This window comes from Amblyomma maculatum, chromosome 2, assembly GCF_055883805.1.
Source record: "Amblyomma maculatum isolate TAMU_Amacu chromosome 2, ASM5588380v1, whole genome shotgun sequence".
Lineage (NCBI taxonomy): Eukaryota > Metazoa > Arthropoda > Arachnida > Ixodida > Ixodidae > Amblyomma > Amblyomma maculatum.
Window position 1 is genome coordinate 128,808,388 of NC_139345.1, and position 20,044 is coordinate 128,828,431.

Here is a 20,044-nt window from a genome sequence, read left to right on the forward strand (position 1 = left end):
ATCTCGGGGGTGGCAGTTAAAAGTTAATTGTCGCGTACATGAGAGGACAGTATTGTCAGGAAATGGCATGGAAAGCGAGTTTTTGTGCTTGGAACCATTGCCTGCGGCGTATGTCATACGTATCATCTCATATGTATTTTGAGCACAGCATTCTGTTTTTCAGTGCATTCTTCTTGTGCCTGCATGTGTTACCACTTTGAGCTTCTCCTGTAAAGGTTTTTCACTAGCTACACACGTCTTTCGGTATAGTGGCAACTTCTCTTTCTATGGAAAGCATATTTATCCAGTGTCCAAACATTGGAAATCCTTCTTTGGATGATACTGGTAGCACATCTGGTAGATGCCCATTCTTGCCTTTCTGAGAGTCTCTATGGATGCAAAGTTCTCTCGTGGGATTAGCTGAGCCAGACCTGGTAGGATCTTAGTAAAATTGGCTTGCCTGCTATAAATATTGTACTGCAGGCAGAGCCTTTTTTCTTCTTGTGACCTTATTTACTCTCGTAATGAACCCACACCCCACTTTTGCCGGCTGAGAATTTAAAAAAAATTTGTAGTGCGTCATTTCGTTTTGCGCCATTGTGCCAAGACTCTGCGCAGCAATACCGTCCCAGTGCATATGTATCTTTTGAAGTGTGTGGGAGTGCAGGGGGGGGGGGGGGGCGAATTTGGCAGAATGCCAGGGCCCTTGACTGGTAAGCTAGCAGCTACTTGCTTGGCTGGTCCGATTGCACAAGCGTGCTGGTTTTCAGTACATGCCGTGATTGGGCTTGGTGGGCGCTGCCACAAGATGATTGGAATGCATGAAGCGTGCATGAAGTTGTCATGATCGCGGCTAACCGCATGCTTTCATTGATGACTGATGGGTGAGAGGGTGGACGACTTTCGCAAAAAAAGAAAATTTTCCCGCATAATGAGCCCTACCCCCAAACTGTCATCAATTGTGCTTCAAAATGTGGGTTCATTATGTGAGTAAATACATTCATTTGCAATGCTCTCACCATAAAACTCGGATCAGTAAACTTGGCCGTGGCATATCCACAACCATTAATTTATCTCTGTTTCAACTCTGGAATTCTTGTGTGTCGAGATTGTAGTACATATTCTGAAGGCAACTACAGTAGAATTGCAATAATACAAGCACAGTTGATATGAACTTTGGGGTGGAACGAATGCGTAAAATTTCCCATCTGGAGTGCATTGTGTACAAAGTGCACAATTTCAGATGCTCTGAACACTGTCCTGATTTGCTATGGATGATACAATTACACAACCCACAATCACACTCTTGAGCTGCTGCCTATACATTGTTGACATCATGATTGCCAGTCACAGTGTACCTGCGAGAAGCAGTGTGTGGCCAGTGCTGACATCGTGATTACCGATAGTGCTGTATGCATTATAAATGAATAACAGAATGAAGGCAAAAAAAAAAAGCTATTGAATTGTTAAAAGAAAATCTTGTGGAGGGGCACACACTTCAGTTCAAGGTAGTCTTCGTCTTGTGTTTGATAGCAAGGGGCCTCCCAGTACTCTCGTGTTGGGGTGTTAGCGCTACCTCTGTTTTTTTTTCAATGGGCCAATGCAACGTGGTATTAGTATTTTGAGTTTTTTAAAAGAAGCAAGGATTGTATACAAGTCATCTTAAAAGCTTTTCATTTCTCACCCGCCTCACGAACTCATCAAACCTTGTGTTAGTGCATGATTGCCTTGGTCGCCTCTGCACTACAAACTCAACACAGCAGGGAACATGGTGTGTAGACTTACTGTTGGGTGTTCTCTATTGAGTGGGGATCTACTTGCGTAGACTGTGGGTTGAATTTTACTAAGCAGGCTTAGGTTTAGGTACGTACTGATTTGTTTGCAGTTGTCTGCAGGCTGCCCACTGCTCCCTGTTTAGGTCTTCATAGGGAGAAAGGTCGATCCTTCTCGACAACCTGTAGAAATGTAAAATGGCTGGCTCTGTGTTGTCTGACTACAGTAGCGGTTTTCTCGCTGTTCTGCATTGCTTATTTGTCAGTAGTGAGCGGTGACTTTTTGGAAAGTTCGGTGAGAATGTATTTCTCCTGCTTCCACAAAAGGATTTAATTCATTTTGGATTGTATTCACATTTTGTTATATATAAATGCTTTTAGCATGAGATTAGGGCTGAGATTATACTGTGATATTTGTTGAGATTTACATCACATTTTAAAGCAACTTCTATGGTCACCAGGGCGGACAGGCTGTGGGCTTTATGGCAGTGTTCGCCCCCAGTTTTCGTTCAGCTTTCTCCAAAGCTCTGATTCCCTCAAGTGGACATGGAACACCTGTAAAAGGGCAGATTTCTATCTTTGTGGGCTTGGCTTTATTGGCATAGTGATAGTTGAGCAAGTTTGCAGGCTCACTTGCTGACAGAGGTAGCCATTTTTGTATGGCAAGAAATTTTGCGAGAGCTCTAGTACTGTAGTACTGGCATTACAAGGCATAAAAATCAATGATTACCTTATTTATGAAAGTCTAGCAAATGTACACTCAAAGCCAGCTCTGAGGATAAGAATCCTGCCTGCTAAGAATACTCTTGTCTGTGTAATTTCTTGCTGTGCACAGCATCAAGCACAAGAGTGACGACAGGCCGACATGTGACTCTACAGAGCACCTCACCCTGAGCCTCAAGGATAAAAATGTGGCCCTCAACATCACCTACACCTACAGTGTGACTTTTGTGGTGAGTCTCACTGCTGCACTCTGTTTCACACCTCTTGCAAATGTGGGAAGAAGCTGGTTAAAGGGTGAATCGGAGAGAAGGGATTAGCAACTCGCCGCTGATAGCTTTATGATGGGGAAAAGTGTGCATAGCAAGAAGTGTTGGCAAACCTTTCATTTTTGAGCCGTATGGTAGCCATAGCATGCTCAGATTGCCTACATTCTTCCTTGCGAACACTTTTTGTTGTCTCTGCTATCAGGTGTTGAAGAGCCCCATTTTCTCTGCACCCATAAGTGCTGTGTGATAGTGTTACACGCAGGAGGTTTCTTACTAAAGCAGATATGTAACATGACCTTAGAACCTGCTCGTCTTTTATAGCTGATATCTGAGTACATGATTATGTTACTGACTCCTGATAACAAAACGAGCAGTTGCAGCCATCAACACTTACTGATACTCTTTTCTTTTGCTTTTTTTTTTTTTTGTATTTCATCCGCCTGGGAACAAGAGACAGCCTATAGGACCCCAAATTCCCAGCTTTCACAGCATGCTTTTCTTCTCTTGTTTTCTTCTCTCTGAAACATGGCATTTCCTAGTTCTTCCACTTTTTCTGTTATTTTCCAGCTCTCACTCGCTTTTGCCTAACGGAGGCTCACAGAGGGATGCACTGGCATACACATGCACTCGACACTGAGTGCATATGAAAGCTGAAAGCTGTTTTTGAATTATCGGCACCTCACCTGTGGTCATAATACAGATACAAGGTCAAAACTTGAGAATGCACTTAAGTTGCAATCGTTGTCATCACATTGTTGCAAGGATATGCTTGCCTTGTACATTTCTTGCTTGCTTTTGAAGTTAGGAAATGACTTCAGGCTCTTTTGAACATTTGAACATAAGCAAGCTTCCTTGAGGATTCAGTCTTACCATATTTACACGAATTTAAGTCGACCCATTTGTTAAAACTTGAAAATCTGAAGTGGGCGGGGGGTCGACTTAGAATCGAAACCAAAGCATGGCACTGTTAAGAGCAAGATAAAATTTGCAGTAAAAATATCAGGGAGGCTACGGTGAATTCGTTTGCTTTACGGCTTTAGGTGCAGCATTCAGTTACTGTGCGTACTTCTTGGGAAGAATATTTTCTTTTTTCTTTCTGTTGAGTAGCATGACAGTGGGCCTCACCACCGTGGCTCAGTGGTTGGGGCACTCAACTGGCAATCCAAATAACGTGGGTTCTATTTTGGTCGCGGTGGCCACTTTTCTGTGGAGGTAAAATGCAAGGTGCCCTTGTACTGTGAGACTTCACACGTTGCAGATTTACACGTGGTCTAAATTACCACAGTCCCCCACTACAAGCATTCCTCGCTGCCTGAAATGCTCAGTCCCGCGATTTCACGCTGGCTTAGTGTGTAATGTAACTACGTTGTGCTGGTAACAGGGGTCATGTAGATGCGTCCATGCTTGCTTTACTTCGCAGAGGAACGACCACATCCGCTGGTCGTCCAGGTGGGACTACATCCTCGAGAGTCTGCCACAGACCAACATCCAGTGGTTCAGGTGAGCGCCTCACTCTCTTCATTGCTTGACAAAGCTAGTTTGATTAGGGATCTAGTTCCACATCCTCACACTTCGATTCTGGGATTTTAAAAGCGGGAAAATTAGACACGAGGTTTCTACAATGTTTGCAATAAAGAGAGTGAGACAGGGGGTAGACAGCTTCTTACACTTGTCTACAGTCAAATCTCGTTATAACGAATCCCGCGGGACCGCGAAAAATCATTCGTTATTTTGAAATATCGTTGTAATGAAAAATTCTGGAATTATAAGCCAGTGGTCAAACCTAGGTATGAAAATGACGTACCTTGGCAGTAGGCACGTGTGTAGACAAGCAAAACCTCAAGTGAAAAGGTAGCACTAACTCCAAAGCTGATTTATTTGAAGAAATACATTATTTTCTTCTGCCGCGTGCAGCAAACACGACCGCGCACTACATTACACCACTACAGCACATACACCTTCCGCTTTCCGGAACACCTCATCGCGTGCATGATGGCACCAAGCAATGAAAGTACGGATTTTGTCCATGTGCAAAAAAAAAAAAAAAAAATCGGCAGTTTTTTATGACCCCATCTTCAATGCTCCCTGAGCTTTGAAAACCTTGTCTCGGTCTTTCATAATGATCGCGGCAGTCGATGGGGCAATGCTAGCTGTCTGTAGAGGCCGAATCGCTTTTTCCCTGCGTCGATTTCTTGCAGTGAAAGCAGCTGCGTTCATATCTTCTTGGCACTTCGCTGGCTAATAGAGAGATTTAGCATACCGTGATCCGCGATCCGCTACCGTGAACCGTCACCGCGCGTTCCATTGCGCATGCCCAGATCACTTTCATGCCGATAGATGGCGCCACATACTTGATGTCGGCACATTGACCTGGCGCATCGGAACCAATCAGCTTGTACGCCCCGCCCACGAGCGGTAGAGTGTCACGGGAAGACCTTGCTGACTATGGTATAAAGTTGGTTGTGTAAAGAGGGCACTTTTGGCTCTAAGCAAATGCAAAGTGAATAGCTACTCTTTCGAATATTTTGAAATGAATATTTTAAGATTACAGTTATAGTGACTCTTTCGAATATTTTGAAATGAATATTTTAAGATTACAGTTATAGTGGCAAGAAAAAGAGGCAACATTTCGACCTCAGTAGCATGCGCCAAGATATGGTGTGTGATATTCACCAGGCAGCCAAAAAAAAAACGTTAGACAAAACGAAATAAAAACTGTTGCTTCCACACCTGCTTTTTTTTTTTTTTTTTTTTAAGCAGCATCAAACCAAAGTGCATTCAGCTTCGTAGTCTCAGTCCTTTCCACGCGATTCTTACGTGGTGCTGGTTTTAAACATAAAAGTTGCTGACAGAATTTTGAAGTTACACCACTCATACTCTAGGCTTGCACTACACAGAGTCATGCATCCCAGATTTAGCGTGCAACTTGTGGCTGAAAGTTCGGATCCGAATTTTTCTGACCTTACTGATGCGGCGTATAGCCATATGGCTGCGCCATGCACACGGGATTGCACGTTTCTGCCACTGCTCGGTTAGACTATATGGCCAAAGTCATTTATCCGAGAAGAGCAAGTTTAAAGAAAACATTTCTGAGGGGAGTCCTTTTCATCTAAGCACGCAGAAGGGTAGCAGAGAAATGCGGCAGAGGCAATCTCCTACAATTGTGAGAGCAAGAAAATGGCAGTGCCCTCCGAAGCGAAAACTGTATGCCCGCCATGAATCGCTTTGTGGACCCAGCTTTTTTTTTTATTGCGTCACCTATAATAACTGCTGTTTCACCTCTCATCTGATGTCATCTGTCAAAGGGTGTAAGCTATAAGCCATCAGTGGATTCGAAGCTGGTTTCCAGCAAAACCGCAGCTGTAAAAGTGGCGGCACTGATGGTGTGCTTCCTCGAACGAATTGGTAGTTCTGCATTCTTATCTTTTTGCATCAGCTTCATTTATCGGGCCTTCCATGCGGCCACTGCATTGCAATGCCAGTCATGTCATGTTCGCTTTCACATCTGGGTTTTAATCACATATCGCATGCTATTGATACCAACGGGTCAAACAGATATCGAAGGCCAAGTTCGAGTATTCGGCAGCTGCGGGTTTTGCATGATGTATCGACATCCAGAGCAGTGTAATTGTGCAGAAGCGCCAGAGAGTGTATAAGGTCATTAATGACTGCTTCTTCCAGAAGCTCGTCCTATGAATGCTTGATACCTTCAATATTGAAGGTTTTTTTTACTAGCCTTGATATTTGTTTCAAAGGCCAAATCAAGTACTGTGCTATTTGCATCAATATTCGAAACGTTCAAAACAATATTTGTGCGACCCTGTTGTGAAGATAAGAAGGCAGACCAGTAAACTTCTCTTGAAGGCTTACCTTTACTCTGACCTTCACTTTTACAGTCAGGCTTATGAGTGTATAGAACTAAGGACTTAGTGACGTGTTTGGAAACTTGGGTTTAGTGCAGAAATTGATAACTTCGTTATCTTCACTGCTTTGCTGAGTTCACTGCTTCACTGGGCTGTGAAGTGGAACACTGTTGATTGCTGGCATAGTGATCAGCATGCCAGGACTATGAAGCATTTTTTTTTTCACGAAGGCTTGATGCAGTAACACTTCTTTATTATCAATCACGCAAAGATGAAATTGTTGACTGTCTCCGAGAAAACTGTGAAAAAGCTGTCACATCAATAAATAGTTAGGTTAAAAATACACAGTGGTCATTGACTTTCTTAAAATAGCCTTAAAATAGTGAGAACAGTTCCTGGAGGAACAATGTTGGTATTTCACGCTAACTTTCGTCAAAGAAAGTCATACGAAACAAAATGGTCAGAGAAACTGCATGCAGATGGCAGTGATGATGAAGGGCCATCACTACTTTTGTGGGGCAACTGAAATGCATGTTACACGATATCTTTTTTCCCTGCAGCATCATGAACAGCCTGATCATCGTGCTCTTCCTGACGGGCATGGTGGCCATGATCCTGCTTCGCACCCTGCACAAGGACATCGCCCGCTACAACCAGATGGACTCCGGGGTGCGTCCTCTCCGCTTGTTGCACTCTTTTTTGTCGCTCTCCATCGCATCTACTTATTGAGCATCGAACAGGTGGAGTACGACACATACAGACCATAAAAGATGTCCGCATTATCTTAATTTCGAATTATCAAATGGCTGCCTGTCCGATCTGTGAGCTGGTGATTTTTTTTGGCAACAGAATGCTCTGAATGGTGTCAGGCTTGCCCCCTTCCCCCACGCTCCCTCATTATTTTTCGTCTTGTAGGACGATGCCCAAGAGGAGTTCGGCTGGAAGCTGGTCCATGGCGACGTCTTCCGCACGCCACGCAGGGGCATGCTGCTGTCGGTGTTTCTGGGCAGTGGCACACAGATCTTCTTCATGACCTTCATCACTCTGCGTGAGTGAACTTGGCTTGTCATGTCTCTTTTCTTTTTTTCTAAGGTGCACAAGAAACGTTCTGGATGCATTGTGTGTGTGAGCAGAGCTCGAGTTCTCATAGGTGTGAAATTTCACACTACTGCAAATGATGGTGGGACAGAAAAAGCTTGCATTAGCTTTCTGTACTATAGTTACTGTGGGAGCTTAGAAATTCAATCCCTAGCTCAAAAGTTGCATCATTTAACTGTTTCCTTACTATGGGATGAAAATGTGCCACTTTTTGAAGGTTTTAGTAATGATTTTTTCAGATTAGTAGTATCATGGTTACAATGTCGTCATATATCAATTGAAAGCTAAATATATGTACACTACTTTGCAAAAATTGTAATTTTGAAAACAGATATTGAGGCTATGTGAAATGTTTTGTAAAAAAAAAATTATTGAAAAATAGACGGGACATTGTGCATTGTCATGCAAATAATACAGAAATAAACTAGAAAGGAAACATTTTGAAATAAACAAAATGTGTTCTTATAGACTGTCTATAAGGCATGAAAGTTTTAATGTTCTAGGCTGCAAGAAACACGAGTTACAAAAAAATCTTTTCTGCCTAGTAGAAACTGCTTTCTTGCTCCAGGTTGCAAAATTATATATATTTTTTTCTCCGTAAATATTCATTGCACAGTGCTAGAATAAATATCAATAGAAAGCTGAATAATTGAGCTATTGAACGACGGTTATTTAACAAAATACTAAACAGCAGTAGAATTAAAATAGTAACAACAGCCCGGGCTAGTTTCCAGTGTCTCTTCCATCTTCAGAACTAAAATCTGATGAGCTCCATTCATCCTCCGAGTCACTGCTACGAGATGCATCAGAAATTGCACTTGATGATGCAACAGAATCTTGACGACGTCGCTCGTGTAATGGTTCGACAACAGAGGTGTCAGACGTCGTCTTGTCGGAAAAATAAAAACAGAAGTGAGGTCATCCCTCACAGTGCTATCAGGTATAGCCTTTTTTATGGTGTTTCAGCAGTTAGGGTGCTTCACTGCCAGTCACGAGGATGATTGTTCATTCCCGGCCACAGCAAATGTGTTTCGATGGGGGCAAAACGCAAGGTGGCTGTGTGCTGTGTGACTGCTACACTAACTGTAGACATGTATGATGTGGCACTGTGCACAGAGTATGAGGCTGCAAGTAGCTGTTGTAGTCGTTTTTGGATCATACCAGTTGCGAAACTCCGCTTCAAAAAGTGACCGAATTTTGTACGCAATTTTCAGGTGTCTATGAATTGTCGCACCATCTGGAAGCGCTCAATACAAGCTTTCTGCTACTGCCGCCATTGCCTTTTGGAAATCAAATTTTTGTCTCTTCTTTTCCATCTTAACTAATTATATGGCTGTTATCCTAATAATTGTTTGCTGCTGCAAGTCTTCAACTAATTTTATTTTCCATAATAGTTGTGCATTTATCAATAATCAGACAGTTTGGAATTCAGACGCAGTTTCCTTCAATGGTCGCGGGTGCTGCCACCATTCGTAAACTCCTGAGTTTTAACCAATCAAAACCGTCATTTCTAGATACATGGGCTCATTGGGAAGTTTCGCAACTGGTAGTATTAAGGAGGTCTGGTTGCAGTTGGATTTTAAAAAAAAAGGGGGGGTGGGGGGGGGGTACAGTCTTGCTAAAACGTCTTGGAAGCCAAAGAATTTTCATATCAGCCGCAAAATGGAGCTGTCACAACACCATTACAGACCACGGTGGCTTGAAATGCTAGGTAGAGGTTTGTTTTTGCAATAAGAACCAGCTTCTAACATTTAGGACCCCTTTGTCATTAATGGGGTCGTGACGGCTCCATTTTTCAGCTCATGCAAAAACCCTTTGGTTTCGAAAGTTCTCGCGAAGACTGTTGGCCTCATGGGGAGCCTCTCTTCTTGACATGCAGTGTTTGCCTGCCTGGGCTTCCTGTCGCCAGCCAATAGGGGTGCCCTCATGACCTGCGCTATGGTGAGTAGTGAGGGCATTGGATAACCAGCCACAACAAGGTTTTTTTTCCCCAAGGTTTTGAGTTTTTGTGTGTGCGTTCGCAGCTCCCTTTTCCCTCCCTCTGGCCAAGAGGTGATTGATGTCTTGCATATATTTTAGTCCAAAAACTACAACTTACGGACTCCGCCTCCCCCAGAGTCCCAAAATATCTGTTCTGAACATGTAAAACATTTCTAGGATACATTTTTAGGGAGCGTGTCACTGTCACAGTTCCTGAACGTAGTCCGAAATGTTGTGCAAGTCCAAATTATGGAAGTAGTCTGAAGAATCGGTCGGCTTCTGTGCAGGGAGTCACTTTATATAGAACAAATAACCAATTACGGTTACAGTTAATTAATCTGAAATGTAACTTATTTCAGTTGTCAGTTGCAGTTCATGAAAAGTAACTGAAGAGTTACTGAGAAGCAATCCTTTATTGTTATGTTATTGTTGATCCGTCTTTTTATTTTCAGGGCACAGATATAAAAGGGTAGAAATTTCAGCAAGTTGTTAAAAGGCAGCTCCGGGAGATTTTTAAAAAGCATTTTGAGTTTATAATGGCGTCACACTCTCGAGTTTTATTTTTTTTTAATTGCAAAAAAAAATGTTTTACAGAGCATCAAATATCCTAAAAGAGCAAGAACTGGAGAACTAAAAATAGATTTCGGCTAGCCTGTGGCTTCACTACCGATCAATCTGTGACATCCCGGATATAGTCACAAGTCCTATCGGGTGCAGGCTTTATAAGTTGCAGCTAGAGTGTCTGAAGCGACCAAAAGGAAGGATTTTTTGTCCTTCACCAAATGAAGGCAAATATAGATAATTCTGCATCCAGGGGTGTCATGCCTGCAAGGTTGCTCTTGGAAATCTTGATTGACGCCAAATTTGGGAAACGCTAAAAAAACGTCATTTGTATGGTAACTAAGCATCAAACCACACCAAATGTGGGAAAAATGACCAGCAAATTGAGAGCATACAGTGGAAATCCCAGTAAAATTTGAGATCGATAAACGCTAGAGGTGACCTATAAAGATCTATGCCATAGCACCACAAGAACCACTACAGCGCCCCTCTATCTTGACTCACTCTGGGACAACTCGAGAGACCAAACCAAACAAGCACGCAGTAGAATGAATACTGTGAATTTTGCGCTTCATCCTGTGCATTTTTCTTCTGGTTATTTGTCCTTGGGGTTCTGGAGTACTATTCTATTGCAATATGTGCATTGGTGATTTCATTTGAAGTGGTTTTATTTTTTACTTTATTTTAGAAGCTTCCTTGGGGCATTTTTTTTTCCCCCCGCATTGTCCACAACACTGAAATTATGTACCTCCATGTACATGTGGCAAGGAGGTGCATTGCTTTAGAATCAAGGACACCACTTTCCACCTCAAATTTGCCCGTATGGTCTGCGCTTTGCTATTGTTCATGCTTGGAGGCGATAAAACCCAAGCTTACCAATCACGGCATTCTACTGTGCCATTGGGGTGAAAGGCAAAATGCAGAACATGGGGTTACATAGTCAGATCCAGGCTATTCTGGTTTGCACGTATGAACATCCTGCTGCAACGTCTTCGTGCACATGGCTTCTCTTCGGCTCAGCCATTATTACGCTAACATGAGATAGTTACATGCTACACCAGTCTCATCGCGTTCAGGTGCTCGAAACTTGTCTCTGAAAACAAATTGTGACTGGTAACTGTTTCAGTATACACCCATTCAAACTTTAAAAGTGCTAGGAAAAATATAATTGGCACCCGTTTTGTCTATAGGCTATAAGTGTGACACTCCAATCAGGATCTGAAACTGTGCTCAGCTGGGCTAGGTTAGGTTGGCTGCTTGGGTAGCTAGCTATCACTGTGGGCTGGCTGGCACGAAGCTCTTTGGGTCTTTGTAGGTCAGAGACACGTGCGTGACTGTAGGATGGAGCAGGTGTCGAGTGGGGCTATATCGGTTATCTTTGCCACTCCCATCATAGTGGCAGGTGTTCTCTCTTTGGGAGCCGGTTCAACCCAATCGATGCGGGACCTGTAGTGTTTTCAGCAGCGAGCTTCTGCTGCTCTACATTTACATGGGCATAGGCCGGGACGGGGGCAGCAGTTTAGACTATCCTAATTTCTAAAATAATTGTCAGTTAGTTTTTTGTTTGCTCTGTTAGCAGGTAAAGAATAATTGGAGCACTGAGGACATTATACATTTAAATCAGTACATTGCAAAATGGGAAAAAAAATATTAATTTGGTACAAGTAATAAATTCCTTGTAACATGTTTGGTATGCATAATCACGCACAGCTTTCTGTGCCTCTGCAGTGGAGGCTAGGCAGTAAAAGGGTGAAGGGGTGAGGAGAGAATGCGGGGCCGCTGGTGTGGAGGTGGACTATTCCCAAGAGGATGGGGACAGAGGCAGTCTCCTTCCCGTTTCTGCCTAGCCTATGCCATAAAGCCACAGAAAGCTGTCCAGAAGTATAGTAAGGTTACTGTGCAAAGCCCTGTGAGTTGACTCATCTTCCATCATGCTCCCCTTGTGATGTCATTGTCACATTGTATACTGTAAAATTTTGTACTCTTTTATTTCACACTTGAAGCTGTCCTTTGTAATTTGCCCTGTATCAGGTCCTGTTTGTGTGCCTTGGGACACCGGCTGGCTACGTCTCGGCTAGGATCTACAAGTGTGAGTTTTTGCTTGATCTGGATGAGTGTTCGCTCATCCCGTTTGTTTGCCTAGATAGATGCACGGTGCTTGTTGGGAGGTCAATGTTGTGTTGTCTCCTACTGGTGGCACTGTTGGCACTAAAGAGGTCGCCTCGGATGTTACAAAGCAAAAAGGGCAACAAAACATGGCTTTTAGCCACGATTCAAAAAGGCTACCAGCTGTTACTTTTGACTAATAATTGTGCAAAAACTTGTTCTTTTTGAACACATGAAAATGCAAAAACTTTGTTGCTGCGTCATCTTCAAGGGTGGCATAGAAACAATGCAGTACCGGATCTCTTCAATTTTACAGATTGCAAAGCCTTGATTCAGAATTTGTGTCTCGTATGGTGAGATACCAAAGGCAAGTGGAGGAGGGCACCAAGTTTTAACCATTAGAGTCATGTATCAGCAGCAATACGCCTGGGCAGGGCTTTGTTTTGGTGTCACTAATGATTATTCAGTGTTTTTGTACCTCTTTATTTTGGATGGGCCAGCATGCAGGAGTTTATGGAGGCTCTAATCAAATGTGAAAAAGGCCTGTGAGAGATGGGTTGTGGGGTCAGTATCCGCAGGATGTAAGAGGCCGATGGGAGGTCTAAAAATGTGTAAAAATATCAGTTTTGTTCCAACACAGTTACACTGGTAATGAGTCACTCTCACAGCATCATGGAGAAGGGCTGTAGCCTGCATAGCATGTTCTCAGACCTCTCGACCTGTGTTTTGATGCCTTCTCTTGTGTGTGTGTGCCACAGCATTTGGTGGGGAGCAGTGGAAGCTGAACGTGCTGCTGACAGCGCTGGTGTGCCCCGGCCTGGTGTTTGGCGTGTTCTTTGTGCTCAACCTGCTGCTGTGGGCCAAGGAGAGTTCGGCTGCCATTCCTTTCACCACGCTGCTGGCCCTGCTGGCACTTTGGTTTGGCATCTCCCTGCCCCTGACCTTCGTGGGCGCCTACTTTGGCTTCAAGAGGAGGGTGCGTGCACTTAATCTATTCACTTTGCAGCTAGATATGTAGGAGGACAGACCTTGTCCTTCTGGCACGCTCTCTTATGGATCATTCAGAGCTGCCCATGTTCTGGTGTCCAAGGGGAAAGCCATGCTCATGGCTACATGTTGGTTCTCTCGTGATGCTCATTTTCACTCTAAGGCATGGGAGTCAGGATGTGGCTTCCTTTAAAAGAAAAACAGGAAGAGTACCATATTTACTAGCATAATGCTCGCACTTTTTTTTCGCGAAAAATTGATGCTAAGTTGGGGGATGCGATAATTATGCGGGGAAAATTTTCGAGCAAATGTTTTGGAGCGCTAAAAGCAAATTTAAATAGGTGCAAATCGGGATTCTTAGGTCAGCTATTGTAAATACTATAACCAAAACATTACGTTCAAGCAGAATTTATCCTTTGTATAAAAAGTACAAGGTTATAAAAGTACACTCCCCAAAAGCACAAATTGCTAAAGCTCTTTATTTACCGCACGCTTTCCCCGCGTTCCGTGGTATAATGCTCACAGCAGACCATACAGTTCTACTCTTGATCAGAGACTCGATCAGAGTCCGTATCGGCACTGCAATCGCTGCCTCCAGTAGCGCACTACGCAGAACTTGTTGAAGTCGAAGTGCCTGCTAGCAGCGCGGTTGCTATGCTGTAGCCTGTACTCGAAAGCTTTTAGCTTAAAAGCAGCTGTATTACTTGCGTACCGCCTCACCAACGATGCGGCACCAAGAACACGGTAGATGGTGGAACAAAGCAAGTAACACGGACAGAATGAAGGAACAATGACAGCTAGACGCGGAGACACCTCGACCATCATGGAAAAGAAAAAAGAAAAGAAGATGAGCATAACCTATGATGATGATCTACCCGAGCACGCTATCGCCGCCTGCAGAGCGTGCACACGAGGCCTGCTAGGTTCAGTAGCGTTCCAAAGATGGCGCTTGTTACTACTAGCAGACAACGCTCACGGTGGTAATATTAGTGATGCGATGATTATGCAAGGAAAAAAAATTCCTATTTTTGACGCCCAATGTTGGGGTGCAAGCATTATGCGAGTAAATACGGTAGTTTATGGTTTATACTGCTGGTAAGCTGCCACCACTCAGTAGTACACTTCTGTTGGCATTCATTCACACGGTGTTAACTTGCTGACGGTTTGTGGTCACACATTTGGTGGGTTTTCGCTCCCATATATTCTTGCTCTGTGGTTTTCGGACAATAAGTCCAAGAAAAACGTGGCCCAGAAAAAAGATTCTGCATCTTTTGATAAGAGGTTTTGCCATTTACCGGTGCTTTTATCTCCTCTCTTGCGCCTGGTTGCCACAGGTGTTGGAGAACCCAGTGCGGACCAACCAGATCCCGCGCCAGATTCCTGAGCAGTCCCTGTACACCCAAGTGGTGCCAGCCATCTTCATGGGGGGCATCCTGCCCTTTGGTTGCATCTTCATCCAGCTCTTCTTCATCCTCAACTCCATCTGGTGAGTGGAAAATGCACTGCCTTATTCCTTGTTTTGAACGCCCTTTCTGGTTTTGGCTGAGTGGCTTGTGTTCATGGTACTAGCAGTGCTGCAGTGTCTTTTATCATATTTGGCACGGTACGTTGCTCATTGCACTTTGCACTCAGTCAGCTCTCTACTGTGCTTGCAGTGAGTACAAAAAGCATTCTGCACTCAGTGTTGCAGAACTTCATTAAGGGGGGACATGGGTCTTGAGCAAAATTTTCTTAATATTTGTCCTGTCAGTATGAAATTTGCAGGGTTTATGTAAATTCTTGTGCTGGTTTCAAATATGTTGTTAGTTTTCTTCTACATAAATTTGCTGAGTAGTTACAGCATCTTTGCTGTTCCAGACTTGCGGGAAGATTGTAAAAATATCTACTGAAGGGAAATTGCTAAAACGCACATGGATCTGTTCCTGAATGTCTAAGGAACACAATAAAACAAGTTTTGTGCTCCTGCCTTACTACAAGCCAAAGTTATGGAAGTTTTAAGTTTCAGCTTCACAAGTGCAACCACCCCCTTTCTACATCTTCTTATGTTTAAAAATTTTTCATGCAGTTGAGCCCTTGTATAATAGCTTTATTGTGTTCCTTTAACACTCACGAGCCAGTAAAAAAAAAATCATTACAATCTAACGAGTAGGAGAGCCACAATGCCACCTGCAAAATAGAAGGGTAGGCAAAATTTTCATTTTGAGAAAAATGGAAAAAACGAATTGCAATGTCAAACACTAATTTAATCAAACAAAAACTGTAGAAATGCAGGCCACTGTGGCCTAGAAGGCTCCTGGACAGTAATCTGCATTGGGTTTGCCTTTCTGCTTTCGTTTTGCAGCAGTCTGAAAAGCTGCAGAGGAAGCACGCTTCCTCTCTGCTCTCAGACATTCACTGGTGCAATGCACACGTTTACAATTTAAAATGGCTATAAACCTCCAGGAATGTAGTCTCTTTGCTTTCGAACGTCCAAGTGTCGCCTCTTTCATTTTGATTTGCAGTTGCAGCACATTCAGTTGTCACTTTTTTTACGTACGTCGTTTTGCTACGTCCTCGCATCAAGACCGCGGTGAGGAACGTTTATTGCGGAAAAGAAATGTAATTTGGAGCTGTTTGCTGCTTCCCAGTGCTCTGCATTGCACTGGAAGCAAGTGAATTCCCTAAGGACTATGAACGAGGTCCGATCGGCGCAAACGCGCGGCGAGCTCTACGAAGACGACGTGTCCCGCAGTTTACGCATTGGAGAATAAGTTTGACGGCGATTCCTTATCCCCGTTCACTTTTTTAAATGCCAATATCACCGCCGTATGTTTTACGCTTCGCCAATCTCGGCAAACTGTTTAGATCTGACGATCGTGAACTCCGCATCGCCAAGCGGACTGTCCGCCGCGCTGCCGTCATCGTTACGAACACAATCCGTCTACCGCTTCGTTGCTGGAGTTGGCGCGAGTTCAAGCTTTTCCTGTTTTGAGCTTATCTTTCTGCTCATCTGCGGCCTGCGTTATCACTGTCGCGGCGGGTGCGACCGCTGGCAGTAGCAGTCCCCCGTGCTGGGGAACACGCTAGGCCTACTTCAGGCTCGTACACACGATCGTTCGGCGCACGATTTCCGTCGGCCGGAGCGCGCACAGCCGGGGCAGGGCGTCACTTGAGATGATTATTCAACTATTTTTTTCACTTTTTTCACAAATTTGCCAAGAACGCACCTCGCGGTTCGGAACCAAGCGCGGCCGGCGTCACGTTTCCGCCGTCTCCCCGCGGCTCGGGCGCGCCGAGCAGACGCTGTCAGCCAGCTCCACCAATGCGGGGACGCCTTATCGTCACGTGCACCCCGAAAGCCAATGGGATTGCAAATGCCACGTTTTCTTTTTTGCTATTTTTTATGCAACCAATGGGCGAATGTAAACAGCGGAGGCGGCAGTTTGAAGACGAAAGGCGGCTCTTTCGAATAAGACCAAGATGGCTACGGTGCCGCGCACAAAATGGGAGCTACGCCTCGCGGAAAATGGTTGTTTCGGGGGTCGTTTTCGGCCCAAATTTGGGCGACATCGATTATATAAATTGGCATTGTGACTAAAATACCGACCCTAGAGATGAAAAACTTAGCAGATAGGTAGATAAAGAGCTACTGATTTCGCAAATCACATTTTCTAAAAAGTGATTTTTTCGCGATTTTTTGGTCCGCAAGACCCGTGTCCCCCCTTAATCCGGATCTCAATTGGACCGGCAAAAATATCCGAGTTAAGGACAGAACACTGGAATTTAGATCTCGAATTTTTTTTCTCGGCAGTGGAAAAATTGATGTCTGAAATGTTCAATTCCATAACGGTTTTGTTAAAACCGGTGTATAAAATTTTTACCGGGAATTTTTCGCTCAATGCGTGCGCCCGCTTTTATGTAGTCAGATGCTGGAAACCATGAGTAGGTGGTCGACAAAAAAGACGTACCGAAAACAAATATAACTTTCACTCGCCAGACAGTAATCAGACATATTTTGCGTATAGTAACGTCCTTTTCAGTTTCACATTCAATGTTGTTACGGCACAATAATGCACGCCCTCGTCGAAGAAAGTTTTAGTGGGCACTGTCATCGCTTCATTCACGAAATTGCAAACACTGTGGTGCTATCTAGTGGCAAAACCTGAAAGCAGGGGTGGTTTTCAGTTAAGAACGCACTGGAGAGAGCGCAAAATATAATAAATTATGGCCAGCACGCCTAGAAAAAAAAAAACAGTGCACAGTTACGAAAATCAGCTATATTTTGCTGACATGTAGTCAAGTGGGAGGCTACACTGAAAGTGCTGGGATTTCTCCACTAGATAGCGCCTGTGTTGTTTTTATGCGATTTTCAATGGCAGATTAAAATTGTAAAGCCTCTTTTCCTTGATATTGTAGTGCTCGATCTGCACTATATGAGGCAAGATCTTTTCATCTTCACCATAATCTCATGACATATTTTGGCCAGTATTCTGTCCCTTTAACTGAATTCTGGATCATCAAATTTACCATGAAAACAAAAAAAAAATGTACTCTGCATCTGTTATTTCATGGAAAACTGCATTATTTTTGTTTAGTTCTTTATAGGAATATGCGTGATAATCTTTTTCAGTCCCATCAAGTGGAGGTGCACACACTCACTGTCGCATGATCCAATGCAAAATTCCTCCAGTACAAAGAGAGCCTCGGCGGCCTCTTGCATAATCAGGGGTGGAAGCGCTGCTCCAATTGCTCCAGTCTGCTCCAAACTGCTTTCCCTGCTCCATCCTGCTCCAAAATGCAATATTGCTCCAAAACTGCTCCAAACTAGCTGCCTTGATGTTCTGCCGTCGAATTTAGCAGGACACAGGAGCAAGGTCACAGCACTAGGTGCAAAGATATAATGTATCTAGAAAGGTTAATGAACTATTGGCAACAGGCAGTGCAGTAAAAAAAAGCTGAAGGATGAAGGCTACCCTTCAGTGCCATCTATCTTTCCTAAAGGCACTACTGTCCAGTGCTCATCAGGAATTTATCAGCATAGGGGTGAGATCAGAAAGGATATGCACAAGATAGAGAACGGAAATGTTGTGCCCGTTAATCTGAGCTCCAAATTAGTTCACATTGAAACTTGACATTTGAATCTATCAAGTCATAATAGGCGAACACTTCAGGCCAGACTGGGTGTTCAGTTATGAAGTGCACCAGCAAGCGTTCTGTTTGCTGCTAGTACTTTCCGTGTTGTTGCTAAGGTCAGCCTCCATTATACAGTACAACCTCGTTAATTCGAAGTCATCGGGACCGCGAGAAATCTTCGAATTAAGCGGGTTTTCGAATTAACCGAACACACCAAGAAATAAGACTTAGGCAAAAAAATTCGTTGCAGGAACGTGTTACCTTTATTCGGCATATTTTGAATTACTACTGAAAGTAATCAGAGATGCTGGTTTGCCGCGTCCAGTAGTTTGCGGCTCCTAAGGTCATGCTCTCGAGTTGGTCAAATAGACGAAACATCTCTGAACTTCCACCACGGCACTCAACAAAACTGCGGATAACGTTCAGCGATCCGATAACTTCACCAAGAGCAGGTGTGGAGGCTCGTCGGTGTCGTCGTCGCTACCGTCGCTGTCATCGCACATGTTCGTACCAGCTGTGATCTCACTCTCCAAGTCAGAGTAGCCAGTCTGCTCTTCACTCTCAATGTTGATATACTCGGCGAAGCCGACTGCGTTGGACTCATCCTCGGTCTTCGAACAAGCAGCCAACTCGGTCTTCGAACAAGCGCTCTTGCCTGCTTCCTGGATCAAGCAGAACTTCTGCTGCAGCGTTAAAGTCTTGTACTTTGGCATTTCTGCACTGCTACGGTCACAAAGCTAGCACTTCTGCAGAGTCCCGCCCAAAAAAAACGGCACAGTAGCCGACCCCTAACCACAGCGCACAACACAAAGAAATGGCGCAGGCGAGACCGGCGCGGCGGTGGTGGTGGCGTACTTGCAGCGTCGGAGGCACGGGGAAAGAGTGGGCGAAGCACACCAAGGGATGGAGTGGGGGCGAGGTCACGTGATAAAAACCGGTATGCCCGCCGTGTTGCAGTGTAGCACGTCTTCTCCTCTGCAGGCGCGTGTTTCGGCGGTGCGCGAGGCGCACTGTGGACCGTTTTTTTGTGCAGAGAGTGCTCCGGCTGGGGCGCTTCGCCTATAAATCATCACCATTACTATGTGGCTTTGCCTCGCAGCTCCGTAGGGCCGTCGTTTCGCCGGGTTCGCGGCGAAACGTGGATCAGGCGTTGCCGCATAGCAGTCCAAATTTTCGAATTAACCGGGCTGGCGCAGGCCGCCTGTTCGAATTATCCGGCCAAGTTTACATTAGAAAATACGGGACCGCAGAAAACCTTCGAATTATCCGGGATTTCGAATTAACCGGGTTCGAATTATCGAGGTTTTACTGCATATATTTACATGCTTTGGTCGTTTGTCTTGTCGGAGAGGAGTGCAAAGTTGGAAAGGCATTGAACTTGCATAAAAAGGAATCAGATGGGAGATTTTATATTTCAAAACTAAAAAAACGTCAATTATCAAAGGAGTATGCTTTAGAAACATGCTCCAAAACATCATTCAAATGCTCCAAAACTCTCTTTTCGTTGCTCCAAAGCTGCTCCGAAATGGCTTTATTACTGCTCCCAAAGCTGCTCCAAAATGCTCAAGCCTGCTTCCACCCCTGATAATGCAGCATC

The 20,044-nt window shown here is 44.2% G+C and overlaps 1 protein-coding gene across 1 annotated transcript in view; it reads left to right on the forward strand.

Moving 5' to 3' along the window:
* LOC146199816 (transmembrane 9 superfamily member 2-like) overlaps positions 1–20,044 on the forward strand; it is a 53,682-nt gene that overhangs the window by 19,654 nt on the left and 13,984 nt on the right. Inside the window, exons 6-13 of the mRNA XM_084595256.1 lie at positions 2,587–2,704; positions 4,161–4,240; positions 7,164–7,272; positions 7,519–7,651; positions 9,581–9,642; positions 12,274–12,331; positions 13,107–13,324; positions 14,670–14,821. Of these exons, the coding sequence (XP_084451382.1) occupies positions 2,587–2,704; positions 4,161–4,240; positions 7,164–7,272; positions 7,519–7,651; positions 9,581–9,642; positions 12,274–12,331; positions 13,107–13,324; positions 14,670–14,821 (930 nt within the window). The remainder of the gene's footprint in view (positions 1–2,586; positions 2,705–4,160; positions 4,241–7,163; positions 7,273–7,518; positions 7,652–9,580; positions 9,643–12,273; positions 12,332–13,106; positions 13,325–14,669; positions 14,822–20,044) is intronic.